Raw genomic sequence first — 18,407 nt, forward strand, 5'->3', positions numbered from 1 at the left:
TAGGTACCTCTTACCTACCGAGGTATATGGATCAGGTACCTAGATACCTGGTAGGCATAAACAACGTAGTTACAACGAGACTAAAGCCGATATACAGTAGGCACTCTTGTAAATGCGAAGGCATCAATAGGAGATGTTTCTAATGGGAGCCAAGTTACAAACCGACCGAACTCCCGCGAGATTAGTTCGCTCATTCCTTAGCAGGGTCAGTGAAAAAATAACAGTGAAACAGGACGGGTACGCGCGGGCAGGTACCTACCTATGACCTATAAGGTAGGAGAACCCATATCTGGTGGCACATCTCTTACCCCCTCCATCTTCCCCACGGTATGCACGGGCCAATACGAGTATATGGAGGCTCAAGGGAACGTCACTCGTTAGATTTAACGTCGTCCAAGGCGTGAGCGTAGGATAGGACATATAGGTACCTGACGGGTTCGTGGTTTGCCTCCCCGCCGGCCGAATTGCCCGCTGCCATAAACGCAAAATCAAACTACGAAATTCCAGCATCACACTGGCAGGTGCTGCCTCTGTGGTTATACCCCTCGGTTGGTGTTGCTGTCGCGCCGGCGATCACTAACAAGCTGAGTGCTCCCCCCAGGTCGACTCCTTGGGTTTCGTTAAGGCACGGCTATTGAACATTCATCTTCGCGGGCTAGCTTATATGCGTAGATATGGTATTGTTCACTCGCCTTGTGACTACCTCCGTAGCTGATGAGGGGGGTTCAACTCTGCCTCTTCGTATCCCGTAGGTATAGTCCCAGTCCTTCATCCGGACTATCGGCGTCGGCTAGTGATTTCTGGAAGCAAGCATCTAGAATTATTTACACCTGCCGGCTGTCGGAGTTACGAATGTTTCATTGCTTCTTATAATACCCACTTGGCGTAAAGATATTCTTTCTTGATCCTATGGTCTTCCCGTGTGCTAGGTAGGCATTGCCCTAAGATTAAGAACAGAACGGCCAGTAGATGTCGAGCTTCGGTAGGAGGCTGATGGCCAATTGCCGCAGCATACGCCCCTGGGCCCCATATCAGGTAGAAAGAACGAGCAAATACCTCTTTTAACCATGCCACAATGCGATTTTATTAGGACTTGTCTAGTGCTAGGTCCTCCCCCTCGCTTCTTATATACCGCCAGCCATCGACGGCATAGAGCCACGGTGAGGTTCTTTAGAGACATCAGCCGTAAGTGAGGAATAAGTAGGATATCCCATGTTCCAACGATCCACGTAGGTGTGTGTTGGCCATCCATATGAAGCCACACGATCGCGGTAGCAACTGATGGGCTGCCCGAGGCAGGTGCGGCGCTTCCATGCTCTCGATGGTATATACACCCTAGGTGGCCCCTACCTCCTAACAGCCAGGCAGTACATAGCAGGTATGCCAGGTAGGTACCTGGGAGGTATCGCTAGGCGGCAGTACCTCCCAGGGGGCCTTGGTGTGCGTACCAACCCCGGGGGAAGCGGGTAGGTGTATATGTACTGCGAGGCGGGCAGGAAGCAGGTGCCTAAGGTTAGGCGGCGTCGAGGTGCTGATTTGCGTGCGTACATATCGCAGATTGCTGCGCGGCAGACATTGTTAGAATTACCAGCGGCACCTAACGGTAGACATTCACTGAAGCGGAAGCTCCCAGCCCGCTACCTGTGGCTATAATGTATCTAATGTATTCTATGGGAGGCACGCTGTCCAGTACCTCGCATACGTCCTGCTCGTGAAAGACACACGCATATACATCGATACCTCCCGAAGGTTTGCAACCTACCTACCTACCTAGATTCGAAATTCAAATCAGGTACCTGTTGGCATATCAGAAGACGTACCTTCCAAGTAAGTAATATACCTACCTAGGTAGACATACATAACTCGGAGGGAATACGTTCTGTCTGTCTCGTTGTCGGCCCAGTGGGTCCCCGAACAGGAGGTACCTATCTCGTTGCGGACAGATGGATTGTACGTGTTACCGTTGGAATATAAGAATACATTAGGTAGGTAGGAGGTAGCCAGTTCAGATCAGCTTCCCATGGACCGACCGGATCAGTGAACGAGTGTTTCCGGCCTGCCTTACGTACTTAACCCTCCAGCTGCTCTAGCTTATATTCACGGCTTCCGCTTTCCACCGTCTGGCACCGCCACCCTCTCCACCACCTCCATGCCTTCCACCACTTCCATATTAGCTACCTTCCGCACTCTCTACATCATCTCCTACCCTTTGGCGAGCGCCCCGTCGTACGCTCTCGATCAGCAGTAGTATCGCAAAACTGCGCCCTCGCAGGATTGCAGCACCTCCAGATCACTGCCCCGGCCCTCGGATACGTCACACTGCTATCTGCAGTCCATCCTTCATCCCAAGCTGCCCTGCCTTGGACTTCCCGCCGGGAATCATACTTAAGCCGCACTCCTACGTCTTCGTCGTTCGGTTCTAGCATCTTTAGGTTGCATCATCAGAACTCCTTCCCCGGAACACCCGCCAGGGACGCCCGTCAGGAACACGCCTCGGGAGCACATATCCGATTAGGAGACAGGGCCAAGCATCGTTCTACGTTGTAGCTACCTTCGACGACCAGTCTCGAGAACGACGAGGCGAAGCAAAGCTTGCCGAACCTTCCTGACTTCTATCAGAGTATCTAAGCCCCGGTAAGTACGACGGTATTATATTGACAGTATATCTCCCCGCCCCCGTGGCCTTTCTCATCTGCCTCTCTCCCTCTCCTCTCCTCCCCACTTGGTTCTCCAGCATAGCATCAACTCATCCATCACTCCCACGCGCGTCCGCGCATGACCACAATCTCTTCACTTCCCGCCTTGCTTGCTAGCTACTCTATTTTACTCGGGCCCGCTCGCTTCGCCACGGTCGTCTTGGTAGCGACAGAATTGGCATCGCCAGCCAAATCCCTCAAGGTCTGCCCTGCCTCCATCACGTACCCCCGTCGTACATATCACACCCTCCCATCGTCCCCAAAACGTCTCGATCAAGGACTCCTGTTTTCTATCCACTCTGCAGAATTTGAACGTGATGCCAACAGTTATCCTATCAGGTACCAGACTGCTCCTACCACCAGACTTGGTCAATTCCGTTTCCGTCCAGGTATGTCTTGCTCCCGCCACCTACCCGTCTCCCATATACGTGGTGTCGCCTTCGAATCATGGCGTGCGTTAAGGACTTGAGATCGCACACATACCCGGCGCTCTTCCCCGTCCGCTTCAGGATGCCTACAACATTGATTGCCATCATACCAATCCCGCCAGGCCTTTGCTAATATGATGTCTACGCATTCCAGAAGTATCAATCTGTTGTAAAATGCGAACTAATACCGATTTCGCACCATCCCGTGTTAGAAACATGGCCTCGGTCAAGGCGGCTCCGGCTGCTCATGCCGCTACCCAAGCTTCAAGTGCCGGCAACGGCAACGGCCATCAGGGTCCGACAATCGTCGACCCAAATATAAACGCCGTCATGAACCAGTTCGGTGGCCTTAACATCAGCACCCCCCATACCATCTCCGGGATGGTTCCCTATGCCACCCCGGACGGGCGCATCGTCTTTGCCAGCAGCTACCCGACTGCTGGTGTTCCGGCCTTCGGTTATGGTGCCGCCCCCGACGGCCCATCGGCCTCATTTGGCAACGCGTATCTTCCACAGGGAAACTTCCAGCCGTTGATGTCGCACTACCCGGTGGTACCGTATACTCCCGCTGGACGCTCTGGTGCTATACATGAACATTCCGAGGCTGGCTCTGGAGCAATTCCGGCCTTGGATAACCGTCGGTCATCATACTCTACAAGCGAGTCGACCCCAGCAACCCCGTTCTTCGGGAGCATGGCTTCCCGTGACCACGGAACTCGAGTGGCAATGCTTGATCGATCAACCTTTACCACCCCGTCACCCCAGCAGATTGTTGCAGCAAGTGGTGTTCGAGAGAGCAAGTCCCCGCTTCTTGATCGCCACCCCAGCATCCCCTTCGCTGTTCCGGCAATCTTCACGCCACGTAAGAACATGAAGACATTGGAGCAGAGTTTGGTGAATCCGATCCCAGGGAACCGCAACGTCTACATCCGTGGGCTTCATCCCACGACCGATGACGAGTTGTTGCTGAAATATGCAGAGCGCTTTGGAAAAGTTGAGACCTCCAAGGCCATTATCGATGCCGCTACAGGGGCCTGCAAAGGGTTAGTCCCTTACTCCGTCGAGTTATATTCAGGATATGCTGACAGATAGAACTTGTAGCTTCGGTTTCGCCAAGTTCTGCAACGTCCGCGATTCCGAGGCTTGCATTCGTGCATTCTACAGCCGGGGCTATGAAGTGGGATTTGCAAGGGTCAAGACCCCCGTCTCTTACTCTCATCGTTGGCATGGCGATGCGCCTGCTCGACGAGGCGAGAAGTTTGCTGACTTGAAGCAGGAAAGCTTCAACTCTCGATTGAGGGCGGAAGGCGACGAGAGTTCTACCAACTTGTACCTCTCGAATTTGCCCAAGTCTTACACTGAGGCCGTAAGCCACCACAGTCGCTAATTCAGCCTGCCGTATCTGACAGGAGTAGGAAATCGCTACAATCTTCGAAGGATATACGATCCTGTCAAGCAAGGTTCTTCGTGATAGTCTAGGCAACAGCCGGGGCGTCGGATTTGCACGGTAAGGACTAGTTACAGAAATATATACCTACCTACAATCTTACAGACATGTTGCTAACAATCACGGTAGTTTCGAGAACCGTGAGACGTGCGAAGATGTTATCCAAGAGTTTGTTGGCCGTCTGATTGGGCATGAACGCCTGCCTCTCCAGATTCGGTTTGCCGATACCCCCCGTCAAAAGGAGTTGAAGCGCGTGACAGCGGAGCGTCGACAGTGGCGCACAAACGAGTACAACGCGAGCGCCTACGGGACCCCTCTTGTGGGAATGAATCCTCATAACGAGCTGGCTTATCGAAATGGTAACGGAGGTAACTTGGGGTATGATTATTATCTCTCGCGGCATTACCTTGAATTTAGACTGACCGATATTTCCGGCAGTACGGCCTCTCAGCGCACCACCTCGGGTGGCTCGAGCAAGAGCGGAACCCGGTAATTTGCAGCCCGCAGTCTCAACCCCCCGAGCTAGTGTGTCCCACCGCTAACATATGTATAGCCCTAATCCCTTAGAGGATGGCCCGAGCAGTGAAGGCGTCGAGATTGGTGTGGGCTCCCCGTTGGTCGCACATGGTAGTAGCCAGTCGTCGCCGGCGAAACATAATAGGGAGTAGACCTCTGCCACTTCTCCAGGTCTATTCTAGCATCGGTAATTCTTGTTTGGCACTTCGGCATGGTATCTTTGTCACTCGTGATGACATATTTATCCCTGCCATAGAGCCGACGTTGTCAGTCACCACAAGGTTATACTTTGTGGTCGAATCCATTCATTCTCGGTGTCATTAATGTGGCATCTTTACGCAGGTCACAGTATCGACACTACTCGGCAATGGCCCGGGGATCATGGGCGGATCAATTTTTGTCGTGCTTTTATTTGTTGTATGACTTTGCTTTCGCACGAATTCTAGAGATGTCTCATGAGCATGTCTCTACCACCACGGGGGTCTTCGGTGGACGATACGAGAGAAAGTATGTGACAGGTCAGGCCGTCTCATCTTTATTCGGATACGTCTTCACATCTTCGTTGTACTCCCCATAGTAGAGACTTGATAGTCTAGACTAGAGGGGAAGTGTTAAGACATGATTTTGCCGCCGAGACCGCATTGTTCCCGAAGGTGCTCATTACTACCTTATGATAGCAAGCGTGACCTGATGTGATCGGCAACTCCTCGAATGCCCTACATACCTACCTCCTAGTCTAGGACTACTTAAGTAGTATCTACGTGTATATAAAACAAGATGAATTTGACGCCCAAGATGGTTAGCAATTATGTATCTATATACACGACATATCTGTCCTTATGTTTCATTCCTAATTGCAACGGACTGTGTGTCTACTCTGGGAGCGCCGTGTTCTGTGTTGACGCCAGCACCCGGTTCGTTTGCATCTACCTCTTCGTTCCCATCCTCATTTTCATATTCGTCCTTATCTTCGTCGTCATCCCCGGATGCCTCGGTTGCCTCGCTGAAATCTTCTCTTGGATCACCATCATCATCATCATCATCATCTCTTGCTTCATGTTGCTTTTTGATAGCGGCCTCGAGGTCTTTCAGAGCCTTTTTCGAAAAGCCTGATGCCTCGACTACGGCATCAAGCCTCTTAGCCCCATCTTTACCCACAGTTTTCTTGGCATCTTTGAAGAAAGGCCCTGGTTGTGTGCTAACAAAATGGAAGCGTCGTTCAAAAAATTGCTTGATGCAGTTGACGTCGCGGTCAAAGTACATCTCGGCGTTCTGGTGGTCCATGGACACCATCTGGGGGAAGTCAATAAGGATGGGTATCACTCGCGTTCTATCTGCTTCGGCTACTGTCTCGGCTTGTTTGCCTTTTGCGTGCGGCTCCTCGTCCTCCCGTTCTACCCTGATCAGAATGTTGAATTCGTTGAAGTCGCCGTGGATTAGGCCGTGCTGAGCTAGCCGTAGGACCATAGATATCAACTCGGCATAGAGCGCGGCAGGGTCGGGGACCTGAGAGACCTGGCGGAGCGGGCAACCGTCGATGAGGTGCATAAGGACGGTGTGGCGGCTCTGGGAGATAGGCTCTGGGACGGGAAATCCCTCGCCGTGAAGGGCCTGCATGAAGACGAACTCGCGCTCAGCGGCCAGGCGTGAGAGGTACATCCAACTGCCGCCCTGCCGGCGGCGCAGATAGTCGCGGGTGGCGCGTACGGCGCGGAAGGAGACGCGGCCAAGGCGGTGAATCTTGAGCACGTGTTGGACACCGCGCTCGTCAGCGACGACGAGGATGTCGCTCTCCTTGCCGACGCCGATACGGCCCCCGACGCTGTAGACCTCGCGGCGGCTCGCGTAGGTGTGCAAGGCGAGATAATCTAGGCCGCCGTACGTAAGCCGGTATCCATCGTACCGGGCCTCCTTGAGGCGCGCGATCAGGCCGGCCTTTGCGAGAGCCGCTATCGACCGGTGCACCCGGCCGGCGCCGCCGCGCAGCTTCGAGAGGGTTTCTATGAGCGGGGTCGGGACGACCTCGTGGTTCCTGCTGCCGATCTCTACCTACGTGTAGGGGTTGTGGTCAGTGGCTGGAACTCTTGCTACGCGACCGCGAACGTACGGCTGTCAGGACGCGCCAATCCTCCGCTGCGAGGTGGCGCATGGCTTTGGTATCGAGCTTCATGGCGGGCAGTCCACCTCCACTATCTCTTGCCTTCTGCGGAAATTGCCTGCTCTCGAAGGTTTTGCCTTTGGCTACGAGCAGATCTCCCGAGATGGTTCCAGCCGAGTTCGTATAGAGAAGTAGGGAGAAGAATATGAAGAGCTGGAGGGGAAGAGATGCGATGAGAATTTGAGGATGGGTGTATTGGGCGCAATTCGTGTCGTCGCTACTATCTGAAATCCCACCAAGGTCCCTCTCTAGGAGGAGAGATACGATACACAATTATTATCGCCTTATCAAAGGTCCTAGCTTGGAAGTTCTCCGAAGCTTGATTGGCTTCCAGGTAGGTACATAGGGATACATACAAGTATAGAGTTAGTATAGGTACCTTTACCCGCACCGGCCCCGCAGACGCAGCCAGTTAGAGCGTTCTTAGAAGGTACCTAGGTACTCGAGAGGTATTGCATGTGTACCTAGGTGCTCAGTCGTTCATGGATGTACTCTGTACAGGTATCCGGCGCTTCTTCTCCTCTGTGGCTTCGCCAAGGGGTTAGGAGGTAGGTAGGTAGGTACATCTATTGGTACCTGTCTGGCAACTAGGCGGCAGGGCAGTCACGTAATGGAGGTGGGCTGGCCAACCCTTTCCCGCCTGAGACTGAGAGCTTCCACCCGATCTGCTGCTCCCCAAGAGCTTGCGCAAAGCTCAAACTCCATCCGCCACTCCCACTTCGACGTCCACCACAACCTCAGCGTCACCGTTTCTCGTCTTACCCGTCCAACTTTCGCCGACTCTTACCTTGTCCCGCCCCCAGCGACAGCTGAAGGCTACCGAGTCTACGATATAAGCATTGCTAAATTAATATCGGCTACCGGGCGGCGTCCTTTCGACGATATCTCGAGCAGCACCACCGGGGCCCTCCTTTTTCCCTGACCTCTTTCTCACTTGTATCTGCGCTCCGGACCTGCCACCGTCGACTACCATGGCGCCGAACAGCGACCAGAACAAACCGGCCGACAAAGGGAAGGGCAAAGCCGTTGACAGCCAAGCTAAAGATGGGCAACCTCCAGTTAACGGCAAGGAGGAAGGGGACAAGGTCGATTGTGTGTTCTGTTGCATTTTCGCTGGCATCAGCCTTATGCTAACCACTATACAGCCACCGAGGAGCTGAGCGAAGAAGACCAGCAACTGAAAACCGAACTCGATATGATTGTTGAGCGGTTAACTGTGCGATCCCGATGACCCTCCCCTTTTAGTCTTCTAACTTTGCGGTTGCTGACCGAGTTTGCAGGAGCCTGATGCTACTCTCTACAAAGCCTCGTTGGAGGCTATGAAAACCTTCATCAAGACCTCGACATCCTCGATGACGGCGGTACCGAAACCTCTCAAGTTCCTTAGACCCCACTACGAGACCATGACACAGCTTTATGACCAGTGGCCCGAAGGTGATGACAAATCGTCACTAGCAGACGTTCTGTCAGTCATAGGCATGACCTTCTCAGACGAAGACCGTCAAGATACCCTCAAGTACCGCCTGCTATCACCGACTCAGGACATCGGGTCATGGGGCCACGAATACGTGCGCCACCTGGCCCTGGAAATTGGTGAGGTATACGGCAAGAGGGTCACTACGGAAGAGCCTGTCAAGGACTTGGTGGATCTTGCCCTGGTCCTTGTTCCGTTATTTCTCAAGAGCAATGCAGAGGCCGACGCGGTGGATCTCATGAGTGAGCTCGAAATTATCGAGGAGCTGCCAAACTTCGTCGACGAGAACACATACTCTCGTGTCTGTTTGTACCTTGTCAGCATGGTCAACCTCCTAACCTACCCAGATAACGAGCAATTCCTTCGAACTGCCCACGACATCTACAAGACTTACAACGAGCTTACCCAAGCCATGGGAATTGCCATCAGGCTGAACGATCTGGACTTGATTACGGCTGACTTCGTGTCCACCGATGACCCGGCTTTGAAAAAGCAAATGGGTTTTTTGATCGGCCGCCAAAAGATATGGGTCGATGTTGTTGATAACCATCTGTCGGATGAAGACATGCAAGAAACTGAGGAAGCCATCTGCAACATCAAGCTATCCGAGTACTTCAAGACGCTAGGCAAGGAATTGAATATTCTCGAGCCCAAAACCACTGAAGATATCTACAAAAGCCACCTCGAAAGCAGCCGAGTCGCCGGCATGACGAACCTCGACTCCGCACGGCACAATCTTGCCGCTGCATTTGTCAATGCATTCGTCAATGCCGGCTTTGGCAAGGACAAGATGATGCTTGTTGCGCAAGATAAAGAAAGCTGGGTTTGGAAAACCAAGGACGAGGGCATGATGTCAACGGTTGCTTCGCTCGGCACTCTTCTCATGTGGGACGTGGAGAGCGGGCTAGATAAGACTGATAAGTATACCTACGCCTCGGAGCCTCAGATTATGGCTGGTGCTATGCTAGCCATCGGTATTATGACGTCTGGCGTGCGTCTGGATAGCGACCCAGCCCTGGCCCTGCTGGGGGACGCAGACAGACTGGAGCATAAAAGCCCCCTAGTGCGGGTCGCCGCCATCATGGGCCTTGGTCTCTCTTATGCCGGTTCTCATAAGGAGGAGTTGCTCGACGTTCTACTGCCTATCGTTGCCAACCCCGATAACGACATGCAGATCTCTGCAATGGCAGCACTATCTTGCGGCATGGTTTTCGTTGGTTCCGGCAATCCTGGTGTCAGTGAGGAATTGATGGGAGTTCTCCTGGATGAGGACCGTGGGAATCAGCTTTCCGATAAATGGATCCGTTTCCTAGCCCTTGGCCTCGGGCTTCTCTTTTTCGGCCGTCAGGAAGAAGTCGACGTCATCTTGGAGACGCTCAAGGCGGTTCCCCACCCCATGAGTCGACCAACCGCCATCCTCGCGGAAGTCTGTGCCTGGGCGGGTACCGGTGCTGTGCTCAAGATCCAAGAATTGTTGCATATCTGCAACGAGCACATCGAGGCGGAGTCGGATGAGAAGAAGAGCGAAGAATTGACGCAGATGTATGCGGTTCTCGGAATCGCTCTAGTCGCCATGGGCGAGGACGTCGGACAAGAAATGGTGTTGCGGCAATTTGGCCATCTGATGCATTACGGCGAGGCAAACATTCGGCGCGTCGTGCCCCTGGCCATGGGTCTCGTCAGCCCTAGCAACCCGCAAATGAAGGTCTACGACACGTTATCCCGATACAGTCATGATAACGACAACGACGTCGCAATAAATGCAATTTTTGCCATGGGTCTTCTAGGCGCTGGAACAAACAACGCCCGATTGGCCCAGCTCCTACGACAATTAGCCAGTTACTACCACCGGGATCAGGAGTCACTCTTCATGGTCCGCATCGCGCAAGGTCTACTGCATATGGGCAAGGGTACAATGACCCTCAACCCCTTCCACACCGATCGGCAGATCCTATCACGAGTGGCCACTTCCGGGTTGCTCGCTGTTCTTGTCGCCATGATAGATGCCAAGCAGTTTATCACTTCCAATTCTCACTATCTTCTATACTTCCTTGTTACCGCCATGCATCCTCGCTTTCTCGTCACACTTGACGAAAACCTTAAGCCGCTGACAGTCAATGTGCGCGTCGGTCAGGCCGTTGACGTTGTTGGCCAGGCCGGCCGACCCAAGACTATTACGGGATGGCAGACGCAGAGCACCCCCGTGCTGCTGGCGTATGGGGAGCGAGCAGAGCTCGAAGACGAGGAGTATATAAGCCTTAGCAATACGCTCGAGGGTCTAGTTATTCTCCGTAAGGTAAGATGAGCCGATCCCCGGATACGCTTGGTCCATCCAGGCACCTGATGCTGACTGTTCTCTAGAACCCGGATTGGGAGGACGGGAAATGAAGTAGGGGCTATGACTAGTGGCAGCGGCCTTACCTGGAATTGCCCTAGAGTTCAACAGGCAGCGGACGAAAATGTACTATTAAACAAGCAATACAGCGCCAGGCATCGCAGATAGAGAGCGACGTGGCTTGGTTTCCCTCAATAGATGACGGGAACTGTCGGGCCCCAGGGTTTTTAACGTTTCAATGCGTGTGGTCTCTACCTGAGGATTGTTCACCCCAACCTGCATGCATCAACATACCTATCAATTTCCATCCTAACCTCAGGATAACATTTGCAAAGACAAATAAAATATAAGGGCTAGCTTGCTAGCCCTATTTCTATGACAAGGATCGTACCTGTAATCCATGTCCCGCGTCACCTCTTCGGCGGCCTACCGTTCTTGGCCCTCTGCTTCTCCTTGAGTACCCTCGCCTTGCGAATGTCATCCGCATTCTTTATCTCCTTCCGGCTGCCGCCGCCGTCCCGGAAGCGCCCCACGCGTTTCTCCCGGGCCTCGGCCACGCGCTTCTTGCGCGCGTAATAGTCGTCACGGTACTTGTCGGCCTCCTTGGGCGCCTTCTGCTGCCTGTGACGGTAGTGCTTGGCGGGGTCGGAGGAGGCGGGCAGGGTCGCCGCGCCGCGCCTCTCGGGCTCGCCGGGGCGCGGGGCGCGGCCGAGGCGCTGGGCGCGGCGCCACTTGTCGAAGCGGCCGCTCTGGAAGCTGGCGGCGATCTTGACGCCGCTCTCGCCGCGGATCATGCGGCGGCCGGCGCCGCGGCTGCCGTCGTCGTCGTTGTCGCGCGCGACGTACTTGGCGCCCTTCTTGTCCCAGCGCAGCCGCGGGCGCGCCGGCGCCCCGAACGACTTGGCGCCCTCGTCGTCGGCCAGATCCATGGCGGCGTCGCGCGCCGCCTCCACGAACGTGCCCGAGCCGCCGCCGCCGCCGCCGGCGTGCACGCCGTACCCGCGCTCCTCCGCCGCGTTGACGCTGCGCGGCGTGTACGGCATGAAGACCTCCGCGTCTCGCCAAGGGTCCGACGTAGTTCCCCGCCCCGACCCGGTCGAAGCGCCATGGTGGTTGGATACGGTGACTTCGAGGTCGTCGCTGCCGTCGCCTCCGCCGAGGCTGCCGTCATCGTCGTTGGATCCCGGGTCGTGCAACACGGGATCTTCCCTATCCACCATTTCCTCGTCTTCACCCAACTCCCCCAAGTCGTCACCCTCCTGTGCCAAATGGTCCTCTATCGATTTTTTAGGATCTTCGGCTCCTCTCGCTGGCTTCCGAGGGCCGAAGCGCTCGCGAAGTGTCTTCATGACCTCGGCCGCTTCGTTTCGGCCCGTCTTGCTCGAATTGCCGATTTCGAAGATCGTCTCTTGGGGCTTGAAGCCGCTGATCTTCGCGAGCATCTCGACACGAGCATTCTCGGTATCCCCCAGCTCATCACTAAAAAGTGGATGTAGCTGCGTCCAGCCTTTTGACGACACGACTTCCCTTGCCCTCCGGGCGCTCTGGGCAGATGCAGAATTGCGAGTCTTGAGGTATAGCTTTTCTGCCTTCCCTGAGACTCGACGCAGGGCGCTGATATCCTCACTTTCGCGTAGGACCTTGTCAAGCCACTCGACGTTGGCTTCGACCTTGCTCCGAACAGGGGACCCGACAGTGATATCCTCCGCGAAATTTATATCGCTTTTGCCCTCTTTTCCAAGGACGAGCTTCTTTCCGAGGAATAGATGCAGATCTAGTAGATATGGCGCATCTGCCTCTCTAACGAGACTATAACTCCAGCCCCTCTGCCCCGCTCTAGCTGTGCGACCAACTCGATGGACGAAGACTTTTGGTTGCGGAGGAAAATCGTAATTTATCACGTTAGCAAGAACGGGGATATCGATGCCCCGGGCAGCAACGTCCGTTACTACAAGAATATTCGTACGGCCACGCGTAAAGCTTTCGACTTGTTCTTTCCGCGCCGTCTGGTCAAGAGATCCGTAGACATACGAGACTGAAAACCCCGATTCGCGAAGTAGAGATTGTAGGTATTCCACATGGTGCTTAGTGGCGGCAAAGATGATAGTTGAATGTTTTGTCGGCTTCTCCTTCCTCCTCGGAGCATCTGATCCTCGTTTTCTTTTCTTCGAATTTTGTCCTGAGTCCGGCTCGACGCCTTCCGGTAATCCGGTCGGCATTTCGATGACATCGTTTAGGATGTGAAGAAGGGTGCCCTCTTTCTCGGCCCCTTTGACGCTAAAGAACGCCGACTGAAGGTCCGGGGAAATCTTCGTTTCGGCATCTAGTCGGACGAGACTTGGGTCTTGCAAGCCCGCACGAGCGAACTCTACCAAAGAAGTCGGTAGAGTCGCCGAGAATAGCAGAGTTTGCCTTGACGATGGCAAGGCATGGAGGATCTCCGTCAGCTGCGCGGCGAAACCCATCTCAAATAGTCTGTCCGCTTCATCAAAGACAGCATACTGAATGGAAGACAGATCGAGAGACATCTCGACCTTAAGATGCAGGAACCGCCCAGGGGTAGCTATAATGATATCTGGATTAGTGGTCATCGAGCTGAATTGGTCCTCTAGGCTGTCGCCGCCAACGAGGAGTATACACTTCAAATCCGTTCCGCGACTAAATTCTTTAACGACCTTCAGAGTCTGGATTGCAAGCTCTCGGGACGGCGAAAGGATCAGGGCCCTTGCGCCAACGGTGATGCTATGGGCCCTCATACGCTCTATCATAGGTATGACAAAGGCAGCAGTCTTTCCAGAGCCAGTCCTCGCCATGCCAACAACATCCCTCCTCTCCATTATCAATGGTATGGTTTTCCGCTGGATGGGGGTAGGGACTGAAAACCCCTTTCTGGTGATAGCCCTTAGTAGGTTTGCACTGAGTCCTGTAGCCCTATCAGTCAAAGATCTCGGATGAGTACGGCCTCAAGATATTTTATACGAACCCATAGCCTGAAAGCCACCGCCCTTCTTCACCGACTTCCCCTTTAAGTTACTAGCTTTTCTGAACGATGCTGCTTGTTTCAGAGCAATGAAAGCCTCATCGCCCTCATCTTCCCCGCTGCCGTCGCCGTCCAGTAGGTCTCCGGCGTCGAACCCATAACCCTCTTGCGTGCCGTTCTTCTTATTTGTATTGGGCCTGTCCGACGTCGTGGCGCTCTCGGGGAATAAAGACGTTAGAATATCCACCTCATTTTCGGAGGGTACTGGCGACGCCGCATGGGACCGCATCCTTTTTATGGGCATGTGGATGCTGTTTGACTTCATGAGGACGGGAGGAATTCTGGGCGTACGACGGCTGTCGCACGGGTCGTGGGTCGAAATTATGACGAAGTAGATGCGATTCCGACATCCACCTATTTGTTACAGAGGATCAGTTCGCCCGACAGATCGTTTTCTACTTTTCTACGTAGTAGTAGTTTTATTCTCCTGCTGCTCGGTTTGTCTTATCGATTACGACAGCAGCGCCCCGTTGGTTACATATCTACTTAAGAGGTACCTAAGTAGCGTAAGCGGAGGTGGGACCCTTGATCCCCCGACAAACAGACTTCGACGTACGCGGCTCTTATCTAACGACTACTTGTTCTCCAGACCTCCCTCTCTCTCTCTCTTCACCCTCATTCATAGGAACCTGCCTACCGCCCTACTCAGCCAAGATGACGTCCAAAGAGTCCAAGGACGATGCTTCCCTCGGGGATCAGGACGCTGTTGATGTGCTCGAGGCAGAATCCAAAGAGTTTGACAAGGTAGGACCAGCTTCAAATCTCCATCGCGCATTTTACATCTACTAACATAATCCAACCAAGGATGCCGAGATCGATCGCATCCTGAAAGCTTTCCGCTTAGATGCGTAAGTGCTGTTGATTTCCCTTATCTATCAGGACGATTATAATCTAACTCCCTCTGCCAGCTATTCGGTTCTCGACCTACAACCCGGCGTCCCCGAGTCCGACATCAAGTTAACCTATCGCAAGAAATCGCTGCTCATTCATCCAGACAAGACGAAAAACCCACTGGCGCCCGAGGCCTTCGATAGGCTGAAGAAGGCACAAACTGAGCTAATGGACGAGAAGCATCGAGAGCGATTAGACGAGGCCATCGCAGATGCGCGCATGCTACTGATCCGCGAGAACAAGTGGACCGTCGATAGCCCGGAGCTCAAGACGGACGACTTCTCGAAGAAGTGGCGTGATAAGACGCGGGAGGTCCTCATCGAGAACGAACTGAGGAGAAAGCGGCAGCTGAAGGCGCAGATGCAGGAGGAGGGGCGCGAACAGCGCAAGGCGGAACAAGAGATTGAGGACCGTAAGCGCAAGAGACAGCACGAGCAGGACTGGGAAAGCACGCGAGACCAGCGAATTGATAGCTGGCGCCAGTTCCAGAAGTCCAAGTCCGGCGGCGGCGACGGCGAGAAGAAGAAGAAGAAGAAGCTCAAGCCTATCGGTTGAATGCACGATTCTGGTTAGAAGGGGTTGGGCTGTACGATTGCGGGCTTTACTGCGTGCTGGCTTGCCAGAATTGCATACACGTCGATCCTAGCTCAAGAAGGGCGCACGAGCTTTAAACCGTTGCATCATGGGCTACTACGTGAGTTCTATTGATAGACCAGAATGCCGATTCTATGTCCCTAACTCCCTTAGTGTGGCCCTGAAACCGGCGGTGCCGTTTTCCTTATTACTCTACAGCCCCCTTTGCTCGAATCCGAGCACTGCTCTGCTACTCCCCAATGGAGGGCGAAGGTAAGTTATGCACACACTTTCGAGCACCACACATCTCTTTGATAACTACATACAGCACCCCAGGTCGCAAGACATAATGTATAGGCGATAATACAGAAGACGGTATGCGAAAAGGGCCATCGTGGATCGTATTCTTGGTCTCGGAGGACTAGCGGTTACCCGACTTCACGTCTCCTTTTTTTCTACCCTAATTATTCTTTTTCTAAATCCCAGCCTCCTACGCCGTAGAGATCTATACTTCTCGCTCTTCTGGCTCGTCGGCTTGGACCATGGCTCTTCCGACTTGCAGCCGAACTATTTAAATCATGGCCGATGCTTTTGCTTATAGTGGATGAATCTTGAAAGATTCAAATTCGCCTCCTCAGCTCGTGTGCGTAACTCGGTGGACGTTCTCTTGTCGATCTTTTTAACCATAGCCTTCACTCGTGGAGCGGCATCTTCTAGGTGTTGCAGGAAGTTATCTCTCCAAAAGACCTCCCTATCCCATGCTTTGTTCTCGTCGCCATAAACATCGAAGATCTGATTTAAAGCTTCCACGGCGTCCGCAGCCGGTGTCTCGGGTAGCGTTTTCACGACGGTAAGGAGGAAGATACCTATCTCCCGATTCAGCTCAAGCGGCACCCTGAGCGCGATCTGGCCTAGGACTCCAATACACTTGACCCCAAGGCTTTGTAATGGGTCACCATGGTCAGTGTTGAAGTTCTTGGAAGCGTGATAGAGCGATATGAACTTCTTATGTTCATCTCCGCTGAGGAACGTCTGACTATGTAAGGTCCTCGCAATAGCCCAGGCAAGACTCGTCACAATCGTTGCGAGATCGACGTCAGTTGTATCGCTTGAAAGAATTGGCGTTATTGTCTGTTCCCAGATCGTTTGCGCCACCGGCGCCCAGGTCCGCAATACCGCTGCACTTGGCCCTCGGGCGAAATCGATGCAACTTACCGTCCACGAAATGTTGTTTAGGGCCGCTAAAGCGTAGCTGCGTATCAGGCTTGACGCCTCGTCCATACTGCTACTGGTCCGAGACAGCCTCACAACCTGGGGAATCGCTTTTTGGATAAGCTGCTTCAAGGTGGGAAAATCATCGATTCCGGAGAGTTCCTCATCGTGGCCGTCTACCGCCGTAACCATATCCATATCTGCTTCCATTTCGTCTTGGTTCATCTCCCCGTCTTCTCCGACCACATCGTCGTCAGTATGCCGTTCGTCATGATCGGTATCCATTGTGTCATCCTTGTCGTCAAATCCCTCCCATGACTCCTTTCCATTCCCCCGGCGTCCTTTCTCTAGGGTTTCCTGAAGAGTGGTCCCGATGGATGCTAGAATCTCCAGTGCCAACTGCAATCTTTCCGCCGGGCACGTTGAGACATGATCGTCCATCGCATTCTCGCTCAGCTGAGTGTACTCAAGCGTTTGGGAGAGGGTGGGGACAAGATCGGCATCGCAAGCATTATCTTTCCCAGGACTGAAATCGTTCCACTTCGCTGCGGAGAACAGGTTGTGCAATACACCGCAGGCTAAGACTGCCTTGTACCCGTCGCTATTCTTCAAGGCGATAAGTTGCTTGTAGCACTCGGTAATTTCGTCTCCAAGGACCGCGTCTGCAAACTGCTCGTTGTCCTCGGATAGTGTTATCATACAGGATAAGACGCTGTTCAAAGCCGATGCAGTCGTAGAGTGGACGGATATAAGGGTGAACAGAAACCGATGTATTTGTTTGTCGCCCGCAGCGGCGAGCAAAGCTTCATCCTGAGCTTCAGCTAAGCCTCCTAATATTGCCGCAAGCGCCTCGGCAATGCTCCAAACGAAATTTTGTTCAGCCTTGGTAGTTTTACTAAACGCAGGATTTGTCGAGGTAATAGTGTTGACGATCTGTACAGCATGGATCGATCTTTAGAGGTGCAGTGTTTGGCGGACATGAGTGATCTATCTCACCTGCATTGAAGCATGCCGAATAGCAGTCAAGACATCCAATCGGTATAAGTGAACACAGAAGTCTGCCTCCTCCTCAGCTGTGAGGATACGAAGGATTTCCCATCCAGCAGCTCTGCTCTCCAAGCTTGCATCAGTGAGGGTCTCGTCAAGGAGGATGAGGACGATTTTCTCGCGCAGGAGCAACTTTCGGCACTTTGCGTCCTGGATGATATTGGCGATGGCTCTAGCCGCAGCTGTCCGGGCCTTTGGTTCGGGCCTTTGCAGGTCCTTGAGGACGGGCAGAATGCTCTTATCCCGTATCGCGAGCAGCTCAGGGTCTGTGGGCGGCTTGATTACTCTTGCGATAGGATCAGAGCGTTGCCTCGCCTTGGCCCTGTTGCGGCGCGACTTTCCCATGATAACCACGAGGGGAGAAGCCGAAGACCTAAGGAGGCCTCGAGAAGAAGTTATCTTGTCTGGGTTTCTGCCAAATTTCGCCAAATGTTGAACGCACCGTTTAGGCCACTTGAAGAATTTATCCGATTTACTTTTACACAAATCCCCATCCTTGACAATAGTGTCTTGTCCCCCACCATCGAATCCAACCGCCCATGCAAAGAGGTGCCTAGGTAGGTACCTATGTACACCTTAGGCAGGAGGTA

General features: G+C 53.5%; 6 protein-coding genes across 6 annotated transcripts; 3 read left to right on the top strand and 3 right to left on the bottom strand.

The window, feature by feature from the left end:
* Positions 1-3,340: 3,340 nt before the first annotated feature.
* Positions 3,341-5,239, top strand: GGS23DRAFT_602243 (uncharacterized protein; the record flags this gene model as incomplete). Its single annotated transcript, XM_051519302.1, has 7 exons — positions 3,341-4,167; positions 4,226-4,316; positions 4,401-4,490; positions 4,540-4,631; positions 4,701-4,949; positions 5,010-5,060; positions 5,125-5,239. The coding sequence occupies 7 exons, from the start codon at positions 3,341-3,343 to the stop codon at positions 5,237-5,239; spliced, it is 1,515 nt and encodes a 504-aa protein (XP_051377175.1).
* Positions 5,240-5,924: 685 nt separating this feature from the next.
* GGS23DRAFT_592240 (RIO1-domain-containing protein) lies at positions 5,925-7,257 on the bottom strand (the record flags this gene model as incomplete). Its single annotated transcript, XM_051517855.1, has 2 exons — positions 5,925-7,136; positions 7,195-7,257. The coding sequence occupies 2 exons, from the start codon at positions 7,255-7,257 to the stop codon at positions 5,925-5,927; spliced, it is 1,275 nt and encodes a 424-aa protein (XP_051377176.1).
* A 528-nt stretch (positions 7,258-7,785) lies between these two features.
* On the top strand, positions 7,786-11,760 carry GGS23DRAFT_545688 (26S proteasome regulatory complex, non-ATPase subcomplex, Rpn1 subunit). Its single transcript, XM_051514994.1, has 4 exons — positions 7,786-8,337; positions 8,391-8,461; positions 8,526-11,015; positions 11,081-11,760. Exons 1-4 carry the CDS (start codon positions 8,217-8,219, stop codon positions 11,105-11,107), a joined length of 2,709 nt encoding a protein of 902 aa, XP_051377177.1. The 5' UTR covers positions 7,786-8,216; the 3' UTR covers positions 11,108-11,760.
* Positions 11,245-14,359, bottom strand: GGS23DRAFT_609179 (ATP-dependent RNA helicase DBP10; the record flags this gene model as incomplete). The annotated part of the gene is made up of 2 exons (XM_051520253.1): positions 11,245-13,977; positions 14,038-14,359. The coding sequence occupies 2 exons, from the start codon at positions 14,357-14,359 to the stop codon at positions 11,465-11,467; spliced, it is 2,835 nt and encodes a 944-aa protein (XP_051377178.1). The 3' UTR covers positions 11,245-11,464.
* A 252-nt stretch (positions 14,360-14,611) lies between these two features.
* Positions 14,612-15,837, top strand: GGS23DRAFT_32095 (DnaJ domain-containing protein). Its single transcript, XM_051512884.1, has 3 exons — positions 14,612-14,838; positions 14,899-14,942; positions 15,003-15,837. The coding sequence occupies exons 1-3, from the start codon at positions 14,749-14,751 to the stop codon at positions 15,538-15,540; spliced, it is 672 nt and encodes a 223-aa protein (XP_051377179.1). The 5' UTR covers positions 14,612-14,748; the 3' UTR covers positions 15,541-15,837.
* Positions 15,838-16,134: 297 nt separating this feature from the next.
* Positions 16,135-18,162, bottom strand: GGS23DRAFT_602248 (uncharacterized protein; the record flags this gene model as incomplete). The annotated part of the gene is made up of 2 exons (XM_051519303.1): positions 16,135-17,703; positions 17,767-18,162. 2 exons carry the CDS (start codon positions 18,160-18,162, stop codon positions 16,135-16,137), a joined length of 1,965 nt encoding a protein of 654 aa, XP_051377180.1.
* Between the last annotated feature and the right edge of the window lie 245 nt (positions 18,163-18,407).

This window comes from Durotheca rogersii (genome assembly GCF_024521655.1).
Source record: "Durotheca rogersii strain YMJ 92031201 chromosome Unknown GGS23scaffold_1, whole genome shotgun sequence".
In the NCBI taxonomy this organism is placed as follows: domain Eukaryota; kingdom Fungi; phylum Ascomycota; class Sordariomycetes; order Xylariales; family Xylariaceae; genus Durotheca; species Durotheca rogersii.